Below are 19,438 nucleotides of genomic sequence, written 5' to 3'. Positions count from 1 at the left end.
GAAAGAAAGAAAGAAAGAAAGAGAGAGAGAGAGAGGGAGATAGAGAGAGAGAGAGAGAGAGAGAGAAGGAGAGAAAGAAAGAAAGAAAGAAAGAAAGAAAGAAAGAAAGAAAGAAAGAAAGAAAAGAACCCAGATCAACTGCTCTGAATGTGGTTGCTCTTAGGGTAAAGGAGGTCTGTCGGTGTGCAGAGGTATGATGTAGGCATGGGATGGTAGGCTTGCTGCAGCTCCATGAGCCAGGTCCTATAGGACCCCTGGGAGATCCAGCAGACCAGGACCCCAGGTGACAGAGGGAAGCACATCCAGGAGGGTGTGAGCCTTAATTGCCTTCTGCCCTGCCTGAGTCACCTATGCAGGGATAATGAGGTGATTTGGTTTGATGATGTGAGCAAGGTGCACAGGCAGCACTTAGGAGGCAGCCGGCACTAAATTCACCATGCCAGGCATCTGCTTTCCCTCTACCATGTGCGTAGGTGCTGCAACAGCTCAGCATGTGGGGTTTGATGAATGGACAGATGCGATGTCCTTATCTACTGGGACTGGGAGCTTCCTAAATCTCCCCACTCTCATTCCACAGTTACAGCTCTTTCCCAAAACAGGGTCAGCGAGTCCACGAATACAGAGCTGCCTGGAACTTACCAATTGTTCCCTTCAGACAAATAGAAATAAGTGGTTAGGAAAAGGAGATCACCTCCCCAGCATCTCACACGCAGTACTAGGGGCTGTGTCAGAATTATAACAGGATGGAGAGCGTAAAGCATGGACTGCGTGAGGATTTGGGGGGACATGCAGACAAACCATCAGATTTACATATTTATTTGTGTAACATGTGCTCTTCGTCTTTCTAAGCAGAACAAATGCTGAGTGAGTCAGGACTCTGGGAATGGGGCAAGTGCCATGGGCAGGGTCCCTGACCCATGCTGGCTCCCCACAGCCAGGGCGAGAGCCCAGCACGCTCAGCACAGCAGTGCTGACGTCAGTCATGATTTGAAAACCCTGTTTGAAAACCTCTCCATGTCATTCCAGGCCGGAAGCTCTCCTGGCTTTGAATTCCTAGGCCCCCTTTCCACACTTTCTGAAACCAGCACTGCCACTTGGACAAGTAGATTCATCTTCAGTTTCATCTGACCCTGCTTATTCCAAAACCAGCAGATAAAGTTCTCCTTCAGAACTCTCTTCTCCATTCAATATAAGGTAGAGGCACAGGGAAAGTGTAAAAATGGCCTTTTAAAAATTAAACATATTTACAACAACCATCTCCTCTTTCCTTTATGATTAAGCACTGGCTCTGACCTGCTGTGCTTGGTAAACACAGATGAGCCTCCTCCAGCCCAGGGCAGGAGCAGGGATTTGCAGGTCATGTGACCATCTCAGAAGTGAGATGCAGGGGAAATCAAGAAGATGGGCAAGTACTAGGAAAGATTTCAAAATAGGGCAGGTGAAAAGCTTTGCCTGAATTTCTTCTTGAAAGAGTTAGTAAAATACCTGAGGCTTAGGGACACTGCAGCCCTCTTGACACCATGAGGCATTTTGACCGACACTGAAAATTCTGTGTGGTGCACTAGGAATAAAGAACTTAAAGCCTTTTTATTACCTCTAAGCTTTGGGGCCAATTGTAGGTTCTCCAAAATTCAAACTTCTGTTTATGGTTTTAACAATTGCCATGGTTTCTACCTTGTCCTTTAAAGCAATCCTAAGGTATCCTCAGAAGCAAATTAAGACCACTAATGTGGCTCTTTGTTGGAAGACAGGCAAAATTATGTGCTCCTGTGTGTATTTTGTGGGAGTCTGAGATATGAAGGACTAGAAATCATAATTGGTCATGTCCTGTTCTGCCATCTTAGTTATGCCGTGATAATGTGTATAGGAACCCAGACAAGCTCAAAAGGTTTATACATTCTACTCACCTCCTGTCTTCATTTCTCTTTTTAAAATATCCTATGCCTGCAGCAGCCCCTTGCTTTGCTAAATTCCTCCTTCTCAAGGGTCCTTAACATACAGCAGTGGTGAAGGAACTCAAGCAAAGTGTGTTCTTAACCATGTAAAGAACAACAGTTCAGTGTACCCAGGGGAGAGTAGCCTGATTCTCTCATATGACCCAAGGAAGGGACATGCTCGAAAGGCAAATCTGTGCTATTCAGGTATGAACAGGGACACCAGGGGACACTAGGACTCTACAGAGATGGGGCAGCCCTGCAGCTGGGCAGAGCCTTCCCCCGCCCTGCTGATTTGCATGTGCCCAGAGCACAGCCTAGGCCCTGAGGACTTCTTCATAGGCTGTCACACCCTGTGCAGGACTCAGTCCCAGTCAGGACACAGCATGGACATGAGGGTCCCCGCTCAGCTCCTGGGGCTCCTGCTGCTCTGGCTGTCAGGTGAGAGACAGCCTGGGAACTTTCTCAGCACAGTGTGGTTTGTGCTGCCTGAACCTTCAAGGAGGTGTTTTATCATGATTAATTGTGCTGATATTTGCTATGACTCTATTATCAAGTGCCAAATGTGACACCACATGACCCAGCCTCCATCCTCCTCATCTGCATTGATCGGAGACGCAGTCACCCTCAGTTGGTGGGTCAGTGAGGATGTTGAGGAGTGGTTACACTGGTATCAGCAGAAACCAGGGAAAGCTCCTAACATCTTAGTATATGCTTCGTCTAGTTTACAAGCTGGGGTCCCATCAAGGGACAGCAGCAGTGGGTCTGGGACAGATTTTTCTCTCACCATCAGCAGCCTGGAGCCTGAAGAAGTTGCGTCTTATTGCTGTCTACAGACTTGGGATGAGCCCCCCACAGTGATATGGACCCTAACACAAAGCAGCCAGGGAAGCTGAAGTGTGGGGCTGCGTGGCCCCAGCTGCTCCTCCTGGTGTCTCCACCCGCTAAGCACATTTCTCAGATGCCGCCAAGCCTTGCTGGGCACCGGGGGATTGGGGTAGAAGGATGCAGGGAGACTTCTCTGCACCCTAACTATCTCTCCTCCTTCTCATTTCCAGCAATGCAGACATCATGATGCTTGTCTTGATTTAATGCGGGCACACCTGAGCATCCCTGAACAGGTCGGGTTATGGCAAACTTTTGAATTCGGACAGCAACAGAGAAGCCCTTGCATGTTCTCCATGCAAGAATTTTAAAATGTCTACACCATTTTTTATACTAGATCCAGCCATGTGCTAGGTGTACCTTGGCTGTCATATATCCCAGCTTGGTGCAATGTGAGTGACAGACCCTTGCATAAAGTCTACAAGCCTGAGGGGCTGGGGATTTAGCTCAGCTGCACAGCACCTGCCTGGCAAACGTGAGGTCGTGAGTTCGATTCCCAATACCGAAAAAAAAAAGAAAAAAAATTATACCAGCCTGTTGTTCCTGGAGATATTAATGAATACCCCATTTAAATCTGTCTGGCTTATATGATAAATGAAAAAAGTACATTGCTAGATAAAACTAAAATAGAAGTAGAAGCTTAGTTCCTTGATTACATTATGTATATTTCTAGTGCTGAACAGACTTGTGTGGCTCAGGGCTAGGCTGTTGATCAATACAAATGCACATATTTATGGCATGTTAGAAAATCATTTTGATCAGCGCTGTTTAAATTACCTATGTCATTCACAGTGCTACAGCCAGAGCAGAAACCTCACCAACCTTTTCTCCAATAGGTCTGGTGGCCCCAGATATTCTCTTGGATATTCAGCTGTTTTGCTTCCTTTCTCCCCCATACTGAGTCAATATTCATCTCAGGAAGTGCCATGTCAGAATAAATCTAAGGAGTCAACCCTTCCCTTTAGCACTGTTACTGTGTTATAAAAACAGCTTACAACGCTTCCCCTTCTTCGAGTACAGCTTAGGGATGTGTGGGATGAGGGTTACTCATAGCATTTCTCTATTCAATCCATGAGCCAAGCGCTGTTTGCATATTACAAAGTGATGGTGATTAAAAAGAGCAAGCAAAGGGAAGAGAGGGAAATATTATCCTAACCAAGAGTTTCCTGGCAATGAGTAAATGAGAAAGTATTCAGTTACTTGCTTTCTTCTCATCTTCATGCTGTGTTAACTACTGGTTACAACTTAAGCTCAGGAGGTGGTTCCTGAGCTGTGTGTGACTCAGAAGTTTTCTTCCTGCAAGCAGTGTATCTATAATTGCATGTATTACCTTAGACAGAATAATCAGTAAATATGAAAAAAAGTATTCCTAGTTTCTTTTATTTATACTATATTTAGGGAAATACGTGTTACTTCAGTGACAAAGCTCTGACTAGATGCAGTAAAAGAACTAAACCTTGAATATTTAAAAATACAAAAATTTATATTATGACAGATAAAAGTATAATTACAATTGAAATATAAATCTATTATGAATGAAACAAATGATGCAGACCTATATGTCTAATTAACTAACTCAACTATAGCCTTAAAGAACCAGCATTTCAAAATGCTAAAAATAAGGGATAACCCTGAATAATGTTTAGTTTTGTTACCAACTTCAACTTGAACACAAATGTCTTGGCAAGATGTTTACTATTCCGAGTGTCGTTTTTGGTTTTGAGTTGAATGTATTATCACCTCCTCCTTCTGTTTAGACACCATCAATCCTCTCATAAGTTTTCTGGAATGAGTTAACATTTGTGATCATGTAAACAACACCTGGCATAGCAGAGTCACCAATGTACCAGCATGGGGCTCCCAATGAATCTCAGCCTGTTGTGTCCCACGGTGGCAATAGTATATTTCTCTCCTTTAAGTTCGTTGTGTTCAATAAAAAGTCAAAGCAATTGTTACCTGAGAGATGTTAAAGTGTCACCCACAAGTCTGGTGATCCTGGAGGCCCTTAAGAGAAGGAGGTGTTGGTGGAAGCAGGGATGTGCCTGGGCCTCAGTCTAGCTGTGATCCCTTCCTCACACCCTGTGCAGAGACTTACGAGAGAGGTAGAGAGGGCAGTGCAAGAACCTAGCACTTCTGGGACCTTCTCACATTTATGCTGCCACAGCTGCAGCCACTCACCAACTGCTGAGTGTGCAACAAGGAACTGCTGGGGTTCTCACAGGCTGCTCTGGAAGGGGTCCTGGGAGAGGAGGGATGGGCTGCGCTTACAGATCTCTACCATGATTCATTAGTCTACCACCATCTCCTGCAGGGTCTTTAAGGCCCGTGGTCCTTGACCAAACCACATCATGGTCATATCATGTGGGTTACGCGATTCCTGTTCACTGTCCTGTGACCAGTATCTTTACAGAACTCTAGGAGAACTGTTAGTCTTTTGTCCTTACTAGTTGGGTGATTTATTAAGAGGAATTGCATTTTCTACAGAATCTTGCCTAGTAATTGATAGAATAGGATCAGTGTTATGAATATAGGTGAAAAAGATTCAGGCAAGGCCTTAGGGTAGCAAAATAAATAGGCTGCTATGTTACAGAACTTCCAGTAGATGGCAAACAACTCCACAATAAACAAGCACTGAGGCCTCATCCTGGAAACACTGGGATAATAGAAGTGATATCTCCCTGTGGGGAGCCACTAAGGCAGGGAGTTCTCTGCCCAGCTTATAGGACTCACGTGGCTGTGGGGTCTCTGCGGAAAATACCATGTCTTCCCTATCTGGCAGTTTCTTAGTGTTTCCTGTTTTACTTTGTGATTGGTAATACACCTGACTATGATCACCTTCCCAGGAGGCCCCTAGTTAGTAATGAAGCAGGATGGGTTCCAGAACAAGGGCCACAACTGTGAACGTGGCCAGCTGTGAGTGAAGCAGGAATAAAGTGGCCTCATGAATTCAGAGGTGGGGGTGACAGAACCCACAGAACTCAACTCCATTCGGAGATGCACAGGAGATGCACTGGAGGATGCCTGAGAGGAGGGGAAGGGGGACTGGGAGAGGGGCTGTGACTGCAGACCTGTACCCTGCTGTCCTCCAGAGTCCTCAGCATTGAGCGCAGGTCAGTGCTCGGTGCACAGGAGCTGACGGTGGGCCCTGAGCTTCATGGTGCTCAGACCCTGCCGTGGGGAAGGATTGCGAGGTAATGTGCTTACTCTGGGGTCTCACTGTTCAGGTGCAACTTGCCAGACTTTAGAATAGTATGTTACACCAGCAATTAAAGTGATCAATTCTTACCACATGAAATTAATAGTTAATATGTTACACTCACAGAACCGATAAGCAATTGACATATTTATTTGTGTAACACATGCTCTTCATCTTTCTCAGCAGATCAGAAGCAGAATGATTTGAAGATGGGGATTTTTTGCAGATCCTCTTCTTGGCCTCTGCCCCTGAGGAGCAGAGAGATCAGATGCTCAGGAGGTCTCCCACAGGAGAACCTTTAGCTCACAGAACCAGGGAAGCCCTGTAATCCTGGTCTCTCACGGTATCGCTTCTCCTGGGGCTCTCAGCTTGGACAGCACCCAGAGTGTTGAGTACTTTTCTTATCTGATCCCCTGCCAGGTGGCCCCATGGGCAGTGTCTCCTGTCTTACAAGTCCTCAGCCCCATGCGTCAGGGAAGCAGCTGCTTCCTCCGTAGCCCTGGGCACAGATCTGCAGGTCTCAGTATGGCAAGCCTGACTTCATTTCAGGTTCAGGTCCCTGTTCCAAACACCTGCCATTCACTCCAGGTTTTGTAAATCTATTAAGACCCTAAATTCAGGGCCCATCTCTGATTAGTTCCTGAAAGCACCCTTAGCCTTGGGTAAGGAGGATTTGTTTTCCCTGTTATCCTAGAGTTCTACTTATTCCCAACACGGCATATACAGTCTTTCTTCAGATCTCTCTTCTCCATCCATTATAAGTTAGAAGAACAGGGTTATTCATTTTTAAAGGGCCCATTAAAAATCCATCACTTTCCCAGCAGTCATCTCTGTTTTCTTCAGTTTATTCAGCATCAGCTCGGACCTGCTGTGCATGGCAGACACAGATGAGCCTCTTCCACCCTCAGCAGGAGCCGGGATTGGGAGCCTGCTGTGAGCATCTCACAAGTGAGATACCAGAGGAATGAAGAAGGTGCCCACGTGCTGGGAAAGATTTTCATACACCTGAGATGGGAGGAGAAGGTGCAAAGTTTTGTTTGGATTTCCTCCAGAAACCTTTTTTAGAGTCCTTGAGGCAAAGAGACACCTCAGCCCTCTTCAGGTCATGAGGCCTTAGGCCCAACTGTTAAAATTCCATGTATTCACATTGTCAAAGCAGGAAGAAAGGATTTGGGTCCTTCCTACTGTGTCCAAGCAGCTGCTCCATTCTTAAAGATTCCAACACTCAAACTTCTGTTCATGATTTTAAAAACATCCCATTTCTTGCATTGCTTCTGAAATACTTCTAACTTATCCTGAAAGGAAAATGGAGAGCAAGAACCTGGCTGGGCCTTAGAACAGCTTCTGGTGGAAGACAGGCAGAAACAGGTGCTCGTGTGTCTGCTAGGGGAACCTGGGGCGAGAAAGCATCACTGCATATGAAGGTCCTCCCCTGCCATGTGACTCATGCTGTGATAACGAATAGAGGAACTCTGACAAGTTCAATGAGTTTATTAATTCTGCTGTTCTCCTGTCTTCACTTCTCATTTTACCCTGAGGTTGAGACAGCCCATTTGCTTCCCTTAATTCCTCCTTCTTAGAGGGATCATAACACAGCACTGTGGTCCTCAAGTAAAGAGCATTCTGAAACATGAGAACAAGTTCACTGCGCTCGTGGGAGAGCAGCCGGATTCCGTCCTGTGGCCCAATGGAGAAACACATTCTCTGCGTGAAATCTGTGCTGCCCTGGTCTGGACAGGGACCGCAGAGAACACTGAGCCTGTCCTGAGATGAGCCCGCCTGCAGCTGGGCCACACCCCTCTCGGCCCTGCTCATTTGCATATCCCAAGAGCACAGCCAGCTGCTTCAGGAATTCTTAATAGGCTGCAGGTCTCACCCTGTGTAGGAGTCAGTCCCAGTCAGGACACAGCATGGACACGGGGGTCTCCGCTCCGTTTCTGGGCCTCTTGCTGCTCTGGGTCGCAGGTGAGGAAGGACAGCACCAGGAATTTACTCAGCTCACTTGGTCAGAGGTGCCTGAGGTTTCATGGAGGTCCTATTTGATCATGAATAATCCTGATAGTATTGATATGTTTCCAATTTCAGGTGCCCGATGTGACATCCAGTTGACACAGCCTCCATCCTTATCTGCATCTGTAGGAGACACAGTCACCATCTCTTGCCAGACCAGTCAGAGTGTTAACAAATGGTTAAACTGGTATCAGCAGAAACCAGGGCAAGCTCCTAAACTCCTGATCTACTATGCAACCAGTTTGCAATCTGGGGTCCCATCCAGGTTCAGCGGCAGTGAGTCTGGGACAGATTTCACTCTCACCATCAGCAGCCTGCAGCCTGAAGATGTTGCAACTTACTACTGTCAACAAGAGTATAGTTACCCTCGCACAGTGATACAAGCCATGCCATAAACCTCCCAGGGAAGCAGAAGTGTGAGCCTGGGCTGCCCCAGCTGCTCCTCCTGGTGTGTCCAAGAGTGGAGCAAGTTCTTCAGATGCATCCAGGCTTTGGAGGTCACTGGAAGTATTTGGTAGAAGGATTCAGCAGAGCTCCCCTGTTCCATAACTTTCTTTTAGGTTTCTCAGTCCTGATTTAATGACAAACACAAATCCAACGTACACTGGAGTAATGTGGATGTGGCATCATTTTGTAATCACACGGCAAGAGAGAAGCTCTTCTATGGATTACAAGCAATGGCTTTTAAAGATTTTCATTACTTTTCGAGATTTATAGTCACAAAACTACTAGAAGTGAAAAAGTGTCTTTTATATCCTAACCCCTAACACAGTACAACATCACAATAAATTGCAATTCTGTTGCAACCAATCAACACCCATGGTTCACATTAAGGTTGTGTCTTGATGTTGAACATTTCACCAGGAAACACATGTATAGTGACATGTATCCCACATGACCCAATGCTCTTTCACTGCCCTAAATACCACTGTCTTCTACCTGTGCATCTTCTTTTTCCTCCTATTTCTGTAAGTCATTCATGTCTTACCATGTCTATATTTTTTTGTCTGGAAAAATAAAATGTTGGAATTTACAGTATGAAAGATTTTCCAAAGCTAATCTCAAAATATACCGCTATGGAACACAGAAATAAGAAACAATGAATCATACATTTTGCTCCTACTTCCACTTTTTTCATTGCACCTATTATTATCTTGAATATCCTGGCTTCATAAAGGTGTCAGATACATTACTATGCAAGACAAGAGTGCTTCCATAGTATTGATTGTGTCTCAGGGGTCACCAGAAGGGTACAGATTCCTTGGACTAAATGTGAAGAGTCTATTGTAATTTTAAACCATGCAGAGGAAATTTTAAATTTTTTTTCCAGTTGATTTTATTGATGCACCCTTGATATAAGTTCTGATGCCCATAGGATCAGTTGGATTGACAAGAGGAAGACAGAAACTCTCACTGCTCTTTTTTATATCATTCAGATCCATTCACTCAATGAACCTAGCTCGTGTCTTCCTCTATCAGTCAGGGAAATCCTTTCGCTCTTGTTGATCTGTTTTCTGAGAAGTGAAGAAAAAAGGAGGTGGTTTCATTGTGTACTGGAAATAAAAATCTCCTGTCCTTATTTTTATGTCTGCATATGTGGCTGTTAAGAATGTGGCACTTGAACAATTTCCATAAACACAGCATTTCAGCCCAGTGTGAAAAATAGACTTAATTCTTTGACAAGACAACAGGATGTGCCATGGAAAAAGTAGGGCCCTTAGCATGCCTTTTATTCTTCCAATCAAGCTGGTGGCAGCAGAGGAGGTTGCAGTTATTGGTGGGACACAGTCTTCAAGCATCCTATTAATGTTTTTCCAGAAAAATCTCAAATGCAGCAGTAGGAAGCATTCTCTCTGTAAGCCCGTTCCCTACTTCTTCATTTCATTCATGGGATGTTTTTATTTATCCCTACTCCCCAGTTTTTTCTTTACTACGTTTTGCCTTTTCAATAGAATGTATTAATTAAGATGAGCTCTTAGTATTTGTTAATTACTCTTTTTCTGTGTTTGGCCAAACACAGATAAAGAGTAATTAACAAATGCCTTAATGACTTCTTCCTCCTCTAATTACCATTGAGTACCAATTAAACAAAATCTTAAAAATCAAGTAGTGTGAACAACTGAAACGCTCATCGATTCCTGGTGGAAATGATGACCATATGAATTCCTAGGAGAATAGCTTGGCAGAGTCTTAAAAACTTATTGTCATCGTGTCACACCCAACAGTGGGATCTTTCAGGCCTTTGACTAAGGTACTTGAAAACACCTGTTCACTCAACATCTGCTGAAAGACTACTAAAAGTAGCTTTGTTCATAATAGCCTGAAGTGAAAACTACCTAAATGGTCATCAGTGCATGAAGCAGTAAATTCTGACATCACCATCCATTACATAGTACTCGGAAAGAAAGAAGATCACATCATTGGTACCTGAACAGCATGAATGGACCTAATAACAATTATTTTGTGCAGAAGTTGGAATTACGGGGGAATAGAAGATCTATCATTTATCTTGTAGTTAATTCCAGAGAAGGAAAATCTAATCTATAGTGACAACTGAAAGACTTGACTTTGCTGAGTCCATGGGGTGGAGAGGAAATTGCTTTTAAAAAGGCAGGAAAAAGTTTTGCTTATTCAGGACAATTTGTTAGTACAGTGGAATTTTCCCAGTGTAATTTTGATAGAGTTTACACTGACTGTAATTCACTTTGGATGATATGAACATTTTAGCAGTGTTAATTCCTCCAGTACAGGAGAATGGGATTTCTTTCCATTTATCTGTGTCGTCTGCAATTACTTTCATGACTTTTAGTGGAGTCTAACTTACCAATAGTTCTCTCCTGTGACTCTATGTGCTTGTTTGTGTCCTGTTTAAATGTTGCCTACTTTTCTTTCTTTTTTTTTGGTACCGGAAATCAAAGTGAGGACCTTGCACTTGCCAGGCAGGGGCTTATGTGGCTGAGGTATATCCTAGGCCCTGTTTGCCTACATTTAAGGCCTAAATTTATCCTCTTGGCCTTTGTCCTGATAGTTTGCAATTCGTACCTGTAGGATACGATTCCATTAATTCATATTTTTACCTGATGTCCTATGGATCAATATTTTTCCAGCATGTACTTAATTTCATTTTCCTTTCCCATTGCTCCTCACCATGTAATGGAAGAAAATGGCACATGAACGTAACATTAACTTTACTATCTTTGTAGAAATGTGTATATGCGGCTCTTTTCTCCCCATACTCTTTTTTTGCTTGTTTATTTCATTTACCTTTGTTCTCATCGTGCTCAACACTGTCTTGCTGAAGTTGTTCCATAACCCCCCACCCATATTTGTAATGCTGGAGGTCGAACCCAGGGTCTTATGCTGTACTATCGAGCTATATCCCCATTCCCTATAAAAGTCTTAAAATGGAATTTTATTCATATTCTACTGATTTTTTTTTATACAGGGAATCAAACTCAGGACCTTGCACTTGCCAGGCAGGCTCTTGTGCCACTGAACTATATCCCCAGCACTCATACTCTATTTTTATCCCTCAAAATTTTTGTGCCTATCCTAGGTTCTCTGATTTTTCTTGTATATTCTGGAAACTGCTCATCCATTTAGTCACTTTTTTATTTTAAAAATTAAAAAACTAATGAAACAACAATTAAGAAAAATTCAAAACAACACTAAAACAACAAAAATGGCACATGACCTCAAAACAAAATGATAGGAATTAGCAATGGTTGCTGCATTACATACTTCATCTTCCACGAAGTTGCTAAGTCCACCAGACATAAGTAAATCATTTGTAGACTGACTGGAATTCATTGTATGAAATACATTTATTTATACATACATCTTTTGAGAAAATTTAATTTTAATAATACCAAGTTTTCCACTTGATAAACATGGAAAAATCTCTCTTTATCTCAATGCTTTTTAATTGAAAGATATAGTGAGTGTATTGACAGTGAACCCAGAGCCTGAGTGAAATTATTTATGTAAAGCTTTTTGCTTCAGTCGTTAGGAATTTATGCAAAAATTTTGTTGTAAGTATGGAAGATATCCCTTTTCTCTTTCACTTTGTGAATTTTATAGCTTTATCTTATTGTATTTCTCAGCACCTTGGTGTATAATTTTGAATAAAAGAGATAAATGTGGACTTTGCTTTTATTTTTTCTTTTCCAAAGGATAAAACACTCAGAATTGTATTGGTGAATATGATGTTTTTAGAGATTTTATTACAAGTGTAAACAGAGTTCTCCAAGACTGTTAAGGTGAAAGGGCTTGAGTCTGGGTTGATTGATGCATTGTAATGAAAGGATATGGAGAATCACTCAGGGAATACTGCATTGCTTCCACAGAAAGTTCAAATTCTCATTTGAGCAAAATGCTATCATGTGCTGAAGAAGGAGAGACCCAGTGCTGCTTCTCTGTGAGGTTGTGGTTGTCCACTGACCTAGGTTACTGAGCCTGAAGAATTGTTGCCCTTTGGAAATTCTCAGAAGGATAAAGCAGCGTTAAGGACCCTGGGAAAGATTGAAAAACTGGAAGGAAGAAGAATGTCTGCAAGACAAATTTCATACAAAGCCTTACTTCAACCAGACACAATTATGTACATAGGGAGATGATGAGACATTTTAGAGGTGGAGAGAAACAATCTTGTAGGCTTCTATCTCGTGCTTAATACGTTTGTACTGAACAGCATCTGCCTGAGTCTAGAGGTTTCGTAAGACAGGAAGACAACAGGAGCAAGTTCTGTGACCACAGAGGAGACATGCTGTGCTCAGGCTTAGCCAAGGGCCTTCTGGCCTGACCACCTGGGCATGGCTTGCTCAAGTGTGCAGAAGGAGAGGCCAGTGTTTCTGCAGCTGCAAGCTCAGCTCATCTGGCTCCTGCTGCTTTGCATGCTCCTCCCAACACCCACTGCTCTTCAGAGCCCATATCATTGCCTGAGCCAGAGCTCCGGGGAAGATCTGCACCAGGGAGGACCTGTGTGCACCATGGAAGCTCTGGCTCAACTCGTCTGTCTCCTGTTACTCTGCATCCAAGGTGAGGGCTATGTGGGATATTTCTGCATTTCAATGAAACCTCAGTGTTGGCTTCTGTGTTCAGTACTAGAGTCTCTGTACAGTAAGGACAGTTATTAAAGTTCAATGTATATCAATTAGTTTAGCTCCACTGAGAAGACAGTTGGTATGACCTAGATTCCATGGGTGACATTTCTGTTTTTTTTTTTTTTCAATCTCAGATTCCACTGGACAAACCCTGTTGACCCAGTCTCCAGCATCCCTGGCTTTGTCTCCAGGAGAAACAGCCACTCTCAGCTGCACGGCCAGTCAGAGTGTCAGCAGCGCCCTAGCCTGGTACCAGCAGAAAGCTGGGCAGGCTCCCAGGCTCCTCATCTATGGTGCCTCCAGCAGGGCCCCTGGCATCCCAGACAGGTTCAGTGGCAGCAGGTCAGGGACGGACTTCACTCTCACCATCAGCACCCTGGAGCCTGAAGATGTTGCAACTTACTACTGTCTACAAACTTGGAGTACACCTCCCACAGTGATACAAGCCATGACATAAACCTCCCAGGGAAGCAGAAGTGTGAGGCTGGGCTGCCCCAGCTGCTCTTCTTGGTGTGTCCAACAGCAGAGCAAGTTCTTCAGATGCATCCAGGCTTTGAAGGTCACTGGAAGGATTTGGTAGAAGGGTTCTCAGAGAGTTCCTCTATTGTGTAACTGTCTTTTCAGTTTCTCAGTCCTGCTTTAATGAAGGACACCAATCCAAAGTACACTGGAGTCATGTGGATTGTGGCATCATTGTGTAATCACATGGCAAGAGAAAAGCTCTTCTATGGATTCCAAGCAATAGTTTTTAGAGATTTTCATCACTTTTAGAGACTTATAGTCACAAAACTATCTGAAGTGCAGAAGTGTCTTTTACATCCAGCCCCTACATCTATACACTACATCAGCACAATAAATTGCAGTTCTGTTGCAGCCACTCAAGATCCATAGTTCACATTAAGGTTGCCTTTTGATGTTGAATATTTCACCAGAAAATGCTTGTATAATGACATGTGTCCAACATTTTGGGATGACCCAGTGTTGTTTTACTGCTCCAAATACTTCTGTCTTCTGCCTGTATAACTTTTTTTAACTCCAATTTCTGTAAGTCAATCATACCTTGAAATTTGTAATTTTTCATTTTTTTGAAAAATAAAATTTTGGCATTTACTGTATGGATGATTTTCAAAAGCTTAACTTCACATATACTGCTATGGAACACAAATAAAAAATAATGAATAATACATTTGGCTACTACCAAGACTCCCTTTATAGCATCTCTTATTATCACAAATATTCTGGCTTAGTGAAGGTGTTAGATACTTTACTGTGCAATATGACAGTGCTTTCAATAGTATAGATTGCATCTCAGAGGTCACCAGAAAGGTATAGATTACTTGAGATGAATGTTAAGAGTGTTTTGTAATTTTTAAACGTGCAGAGGAATTTTTAAATTCCTTTTTTCTTTCCAGTTGATTTTATTGATGCACCCTTTATATAAATTCTGATGCTCATACAGTCAGTTGAATTTACAAGTGGAACACCAGAACTCTTGCTGTTTTTTTTTTTTTTTTTGGTTTTTCTCCGGTACCGGGAACCGAACTCACGACCTTGTGCTTGCCAGGCAGGCGCTTTGCCGCTGAGCCAAATCCCCAGTCCCAATTGCTGTTCTTTTTTATATCATGCAGATCCACTCACTCTTTCACTGAACCTAGCTCAGTGTCTTCTTCCTCTACCAGTCAGGGAAGTCCCTTTGCTCTTGTTGATCTGTTTTCTGAGAAGTGAAGAAAGAAAGGTCTGGATTCATTGTGTACTGCAAAGGAATATCTCCTGTCCTTATTTTTACATCTTTGTATGTGGCTTTTAGGACTGCAGGACTTGAACACCTTCTATAAACACAGATTTTCAACCCAGTGTAAAAAATGGACTTAATTCTTTAGCAAGACAACAAGAAGCAGCATGGTTATCATAGGTCCACTAGCATGTTTTTTATTTTTCCAATCAAAATGATGGCAGCAGTGGAGGTTGCATTCATTGTAGGGACACAGTCTTCAAGCCTCATACTAGTGTTTTTCCCAGAGTAATCTCAGGTTCAGCAGTAGAAATCATTCTCTCTGTGTAGCCCATTCCCTACTTCCTCATTTCACTAAGGGGATGTTTTTATTTATCCCTACTCTCCAGTTTTTTCTTTACTAAATTCTGCCTCTTGAATAGAATGTATTAATTAAGATGAGCTCTTAGTATTCTAAAATATGCAAGACATAGAACAATGGTAATTAACAAATGCCCTAATGAACTGTACCTCCTCTAGTTACTGTTGCATATGAAGTACACCAAATCTTCAAAAGCAAGTAGTGTGCACATTTTAAATGCTCATTGATTCCTGGTGGAAATGTTGACCATACGACTTCCTAGGAGAATAGCTTGGCAGAGTCTTAAAAACTTATGTTGTCATGTTACACCCAACAGTAGAACTTTCAAGCCTCTGACTAACGTGCTTGAAAACACCTGTTCACTCAACATCTTGTGCAAGACTATTAAAACTAGCTTTGTTCAAAATAGCCTGAGGTGAAAACTATCTAAATCATCAACAGCATATGAAGCAATAAATTATGATATCACCATCCATTACACAGTACTCAGAAATAAAGAAGATCACATTATTGGTACATGAACAACATGAACTGACCTAAAAACAGCTATATTGCACATAAGTAGGAAGCCATGAAGGAATAGAGGCTATATAACTTCCCTTGTATGAAATTCTAGAGAAGGAAAATCTAATATATAGTGACAACTGATAGACCTGAGTTTGCTGAGTCCATGGGGTTGAGAGGAAATTGGTTTTAAAAAAGGTAGGAAAAAGCTTTGCTTCTTCAGGACAATTTGTTATTCCAGTGGAATTTTCCCAGCTTAATTTTGATAGAGATTACACTAAATCTGTAATTCACTTTGGATGGTATGAACATTTTAGCAGTGTTAATTCCTCCAATGCATGAGCATGGGTTACCTCTCCATTTATTTGTGTCTTCTGTAATTTCTTTCATAACTTTTAGCGAATTCTAACTTACCCATATTTCTCTCCTGTGACTGTATGTGCATGTTTGTGTCCCATTTAAATGTTTGCCTACTTTTAAGGCCTAACGTTATTCTCTTGTGCTTTCTCCCAAAGCTTCTAAACTCTTACACACAAGGCTGTGATATTCCATTAATTCATATTTTTACCTGACGTCATATGGATCAAAATTTTTCCAATGTGCACTTAATTTCATTTTCATTTCCCATTGCTTCTCACCATTTATTGGAAAAAAATGGCACATGAACGTATAATTAACTTTACTGTCTTTATAGAAATATGTACATGTAGCTGTTTTTCTCCTGGACTCTTCCTTTTTGTTTGTTCAGTTTATTTATCTTTGCTCCTATGGTGCACACCACTGTCTTACTGATGTTCTTCAGTAATCTGCCCCTCACGTTGGCAGTGCTGGAGGTCGAACCCAGGGTCTTATTCTCTGCTATTGAGCTATATCCCCATTCCCTATAAAATTCGGAAAATATAATTTTATTCATATTCTATTCTATTGTATTGGTTTTTTTTCTCTTTTTGGTACCAGGAATCAAACTTAGGACCTTGTGTTGCCAGACAGGTGCTTGTGCCACTGACATATATCCCCATCCCTCATATTCTCTTTTTTTTTTCCATAAAATTTTTCTGCCTCTCCTAGGTCCTTTGATGTGTCTTATATATTCTAGAAACTGCCCATCAATTTAAATAAATGATTTGTAGACTGATTGGACTTTGGTGCATGAAATGCGTTTGTGTATAGATACAAATTTTGAAAAAATTAAACTATAATAATGCCAAGTTTTCTACTTGATAAACATGGGAAAAAACTCTATTTATCTCAGTGTATTTTAATTTACAAGACATAGTGCATGTACGGACAGAGAACCCAGAGCCTGAACGAAATTATTTTTCTAGTGATTTTTGGTTCTGTGTTTGGGAATTTATGTGAAAATTTTGTTGTAAGAATGTGAAGATATTGCTTTTTTAATTTGCAAACTGTATTACTTTATCTTCTTATTGAATTTCCTAGCACCGTCAGTATAATTTTGAATAAAAGTGATAAAAGTGGACATGCCTTTATTTTTCCTTTTCTGAAGGATAAAATACTCAAAATTTTACTAGTGAATATGATGTTTTTAGAGACTTTATTACAAGTGTAAACAGAGTTCTCCAAGATTGTTAAGGTGAAAGGATCGGAGTTTGGGTTGATTGATGCATTGTAATAAAATGACATGGAGAATCACCCAGGAAATAGTTCATTGCCTGCATGAAAATTTCTATTTCTAATTTCAGTGAAATGGTATCATTTGCTGAAGAAAAGGAGACCCAGTGCTGCTCATCTGTGCCTTTGTGGTTCTCCACTGACCTATACTACTGAGTCTAAAGGATTATTGCCCTTTGCAAATTCTCAGAAGGGTAAGGCTGCATCAAGGACCCTGGGAAACACTGCAAAACTGCAAAGGAGAAGAATGTCTGCAAGAAAAATATCAACCAAAGCCCTATTTCAACCAGACACAATTATGTACCCAGGGAGATGTTGAGACACATTAGAGGTGGAGAGAAACAGCCCTATAGGCTTCTATCTTGTTCTTAATAGGTTGGTGTTGAACACCATCTGGCTGAGTGTAGAGGTTTGGTAAGATAGGAAGACAACAATAGCAAGTTCTGTGACCACAGAGGAAAAATGCTGTGCTCAGGTTGAGCCAAGGGCCTTCTGGCTTGACCACCTGGGCATGGCTTGCTCAAATGTGGACAAGGAGAGGCCAGTGTTTCTGCAGCTGCAAGCTCAGCTCACCCAGTTCCTGCTGCTTTGCATGCTCCTCCCAACACCCACTGCTCTTCAGAGCCCATATAATTGCCTGTACCAAGGCTCCGGGGAAGATCTGCACCAGGGAGGACCTAGCGTGCACCATGGAAGCTCTGGCTCAACTCCTGTGTCTCTTGTTACTCTGGGTCCAAGGTGAGGGCTATGTGGGATATTTTTGCATATCTGTGAAAACTGAATGTTTGCTCCTATGTTCAGTACTAGCATCTCTGTTCAATAAGAAGTCATCAAAGTTTAATGGAGATCAATGAGTTTAGCTCTACTGAGAAGACAACTTGTATGACCTAGATTACATGGGTGACATTTCTGTTTTATTTTTCAATCTCAGATTCCATTGGAGAAGCCCTGTTGACCCAGTCTCCAGCCTCCCTGGCTTTGTCTCTAGGAGAAACAGCCACTCTCAGCTGCAAGGCCAGTCAGGGTATTAGCAACTCCTTAGACTGGTACCAACAGAAACCTGGGCAGGCTCCCAGGCTCTTCATCTATGGTGCCTCCAGCAGGGCCACTGGCATCCGAGCCCGGTTCAGTGGAAGTAGGTCAGGGACAGGCTTCACTCTCACCATCAGCAGCCTGGAGCCTGAAGATGTTGCAGCTTATTACTGTTACCAGTATTACAGTGGGTTCCCACACTGATTCAACGTGGAACAAAAACCTCCCTGAGACCATGGTCATTGTTTTGCTCATACCAGCTGTTTCCTCTATGGACCGCTGCTGTGGTATCTGCTGAGTCCTAGCATTTCTGCCTCAGTCTGATAATCTTATGATTCTGAAACGTAACTTGCTGATAAGATTTCAGCTGAATGCTAAGCTTTTCTTCAGACTTAGTTGCATAGCCATATTCAGGAATAATTTCCCTGCTATTGGTATCAGATCAGACTCATATGAGATATGCATTTGATGTCCAGTACAATAAGGTAATACAAGAGCCAAAAAAATGAATCACATTATACAAATGTGAGATTTACCCTTCCAAATTTTTAGCTTCATCAAATTACACATAATTATACAAAAATAATAGAAGTAATATAGATATATATATATCATATTACTAAATATAAGCAGTCTTTGGGTTTACAGGTTCATGCTTTCTTAATGACCTCAGGGATGCCTGAGTCACCATGGCCTTTTTTGTCCCAGGAAAATTTGAATTCCAAGCTAGTCAAAGTACATTGTAGTATAACAGTGGTTCCCTTTCAATCTAACAATAAGAAAGAAATCATGTAGTATTCACAGGATAAGGACAATTTTCCTCAAAGTCTTTTTTATCTCTTTGAATATATTGTAGACATTGATAGTTTCACTCCCTGAAAGGTGAAAGAACAAAAATAAAAAGCTTACACCTAGTCATTCTCACCAACCCATTCAAAAGGGATGAGATGAATACAATTCAAATAGAGGCTGACTGCTGCTCAAGGCTATTCACTTAGTCAAAGAGCATCAGTAGAAAATTTTGGAATCACACATTAGGCCATAACTGTTCTT

At 42.0% G+C, this 19,438-nt stretch overlaps 3 gene segments (V, D, J or C); all 3 read left to right on the top strand.

Annotated features, from left to right (window-relative positions):
- Window positions 1-7,914: 7,914 nt before the first annotated feature.
- LOC106150278 lies at window positions 7,915-8,420 on the top strand. The segment is given in 2 exon segments: window positions 7,915-7,980; window positions 8,101-8,420. Coding segments are annotated over 2 exon segments (375 nt in total).
- A 4,508-nt stretch (window positions 8,421-12,928) lies between these two features.
- Window positions 12,929-13,676, top strand: LOC102012950. The segment is given in 2 exon segments: window positions 12,929-13,059; window positions 13,259-13,676. Coding segments are annotated over 2 exon segments (372 nt in total).
- Window positions 13,677-18,042: 4,366 nt separating this feature from the next.
- On the top strand, window positions 18,043-18,589 carry LOC106146321. The segment is given in 2 exon segments: window positions 18,043-18,091; window positions 18,285-18,589. Coding segments are annotated over 2 exon segments (354 nt in total).
- The last annotated feature ends 849 nt before the right edge of the window (window positions 18,590-19,438 follow it).

Source organism: Chinchilla lanigera, unplaced genomic scaffold (assembly GCF_000276665.1).
Source record: "Chinchilla lanigera isolate Chin_1 unplaced genomic scaffold, ChiLan1.0 scaffold00069, whole genome shotgun sequence".
In the NCBI taxonomy this organism is placed as follows: domain Eukaryota; kingdom Metazoa; phylum Chordata; class Mammalia; order Rodentia; family Chinchillidae; genus Chinchilla; species Chinchilla lanigera.
Note: the sequence above shows the minus strand (reverse complement) of the source record. Positions and strands in the feature narration are given on the sequence as shown.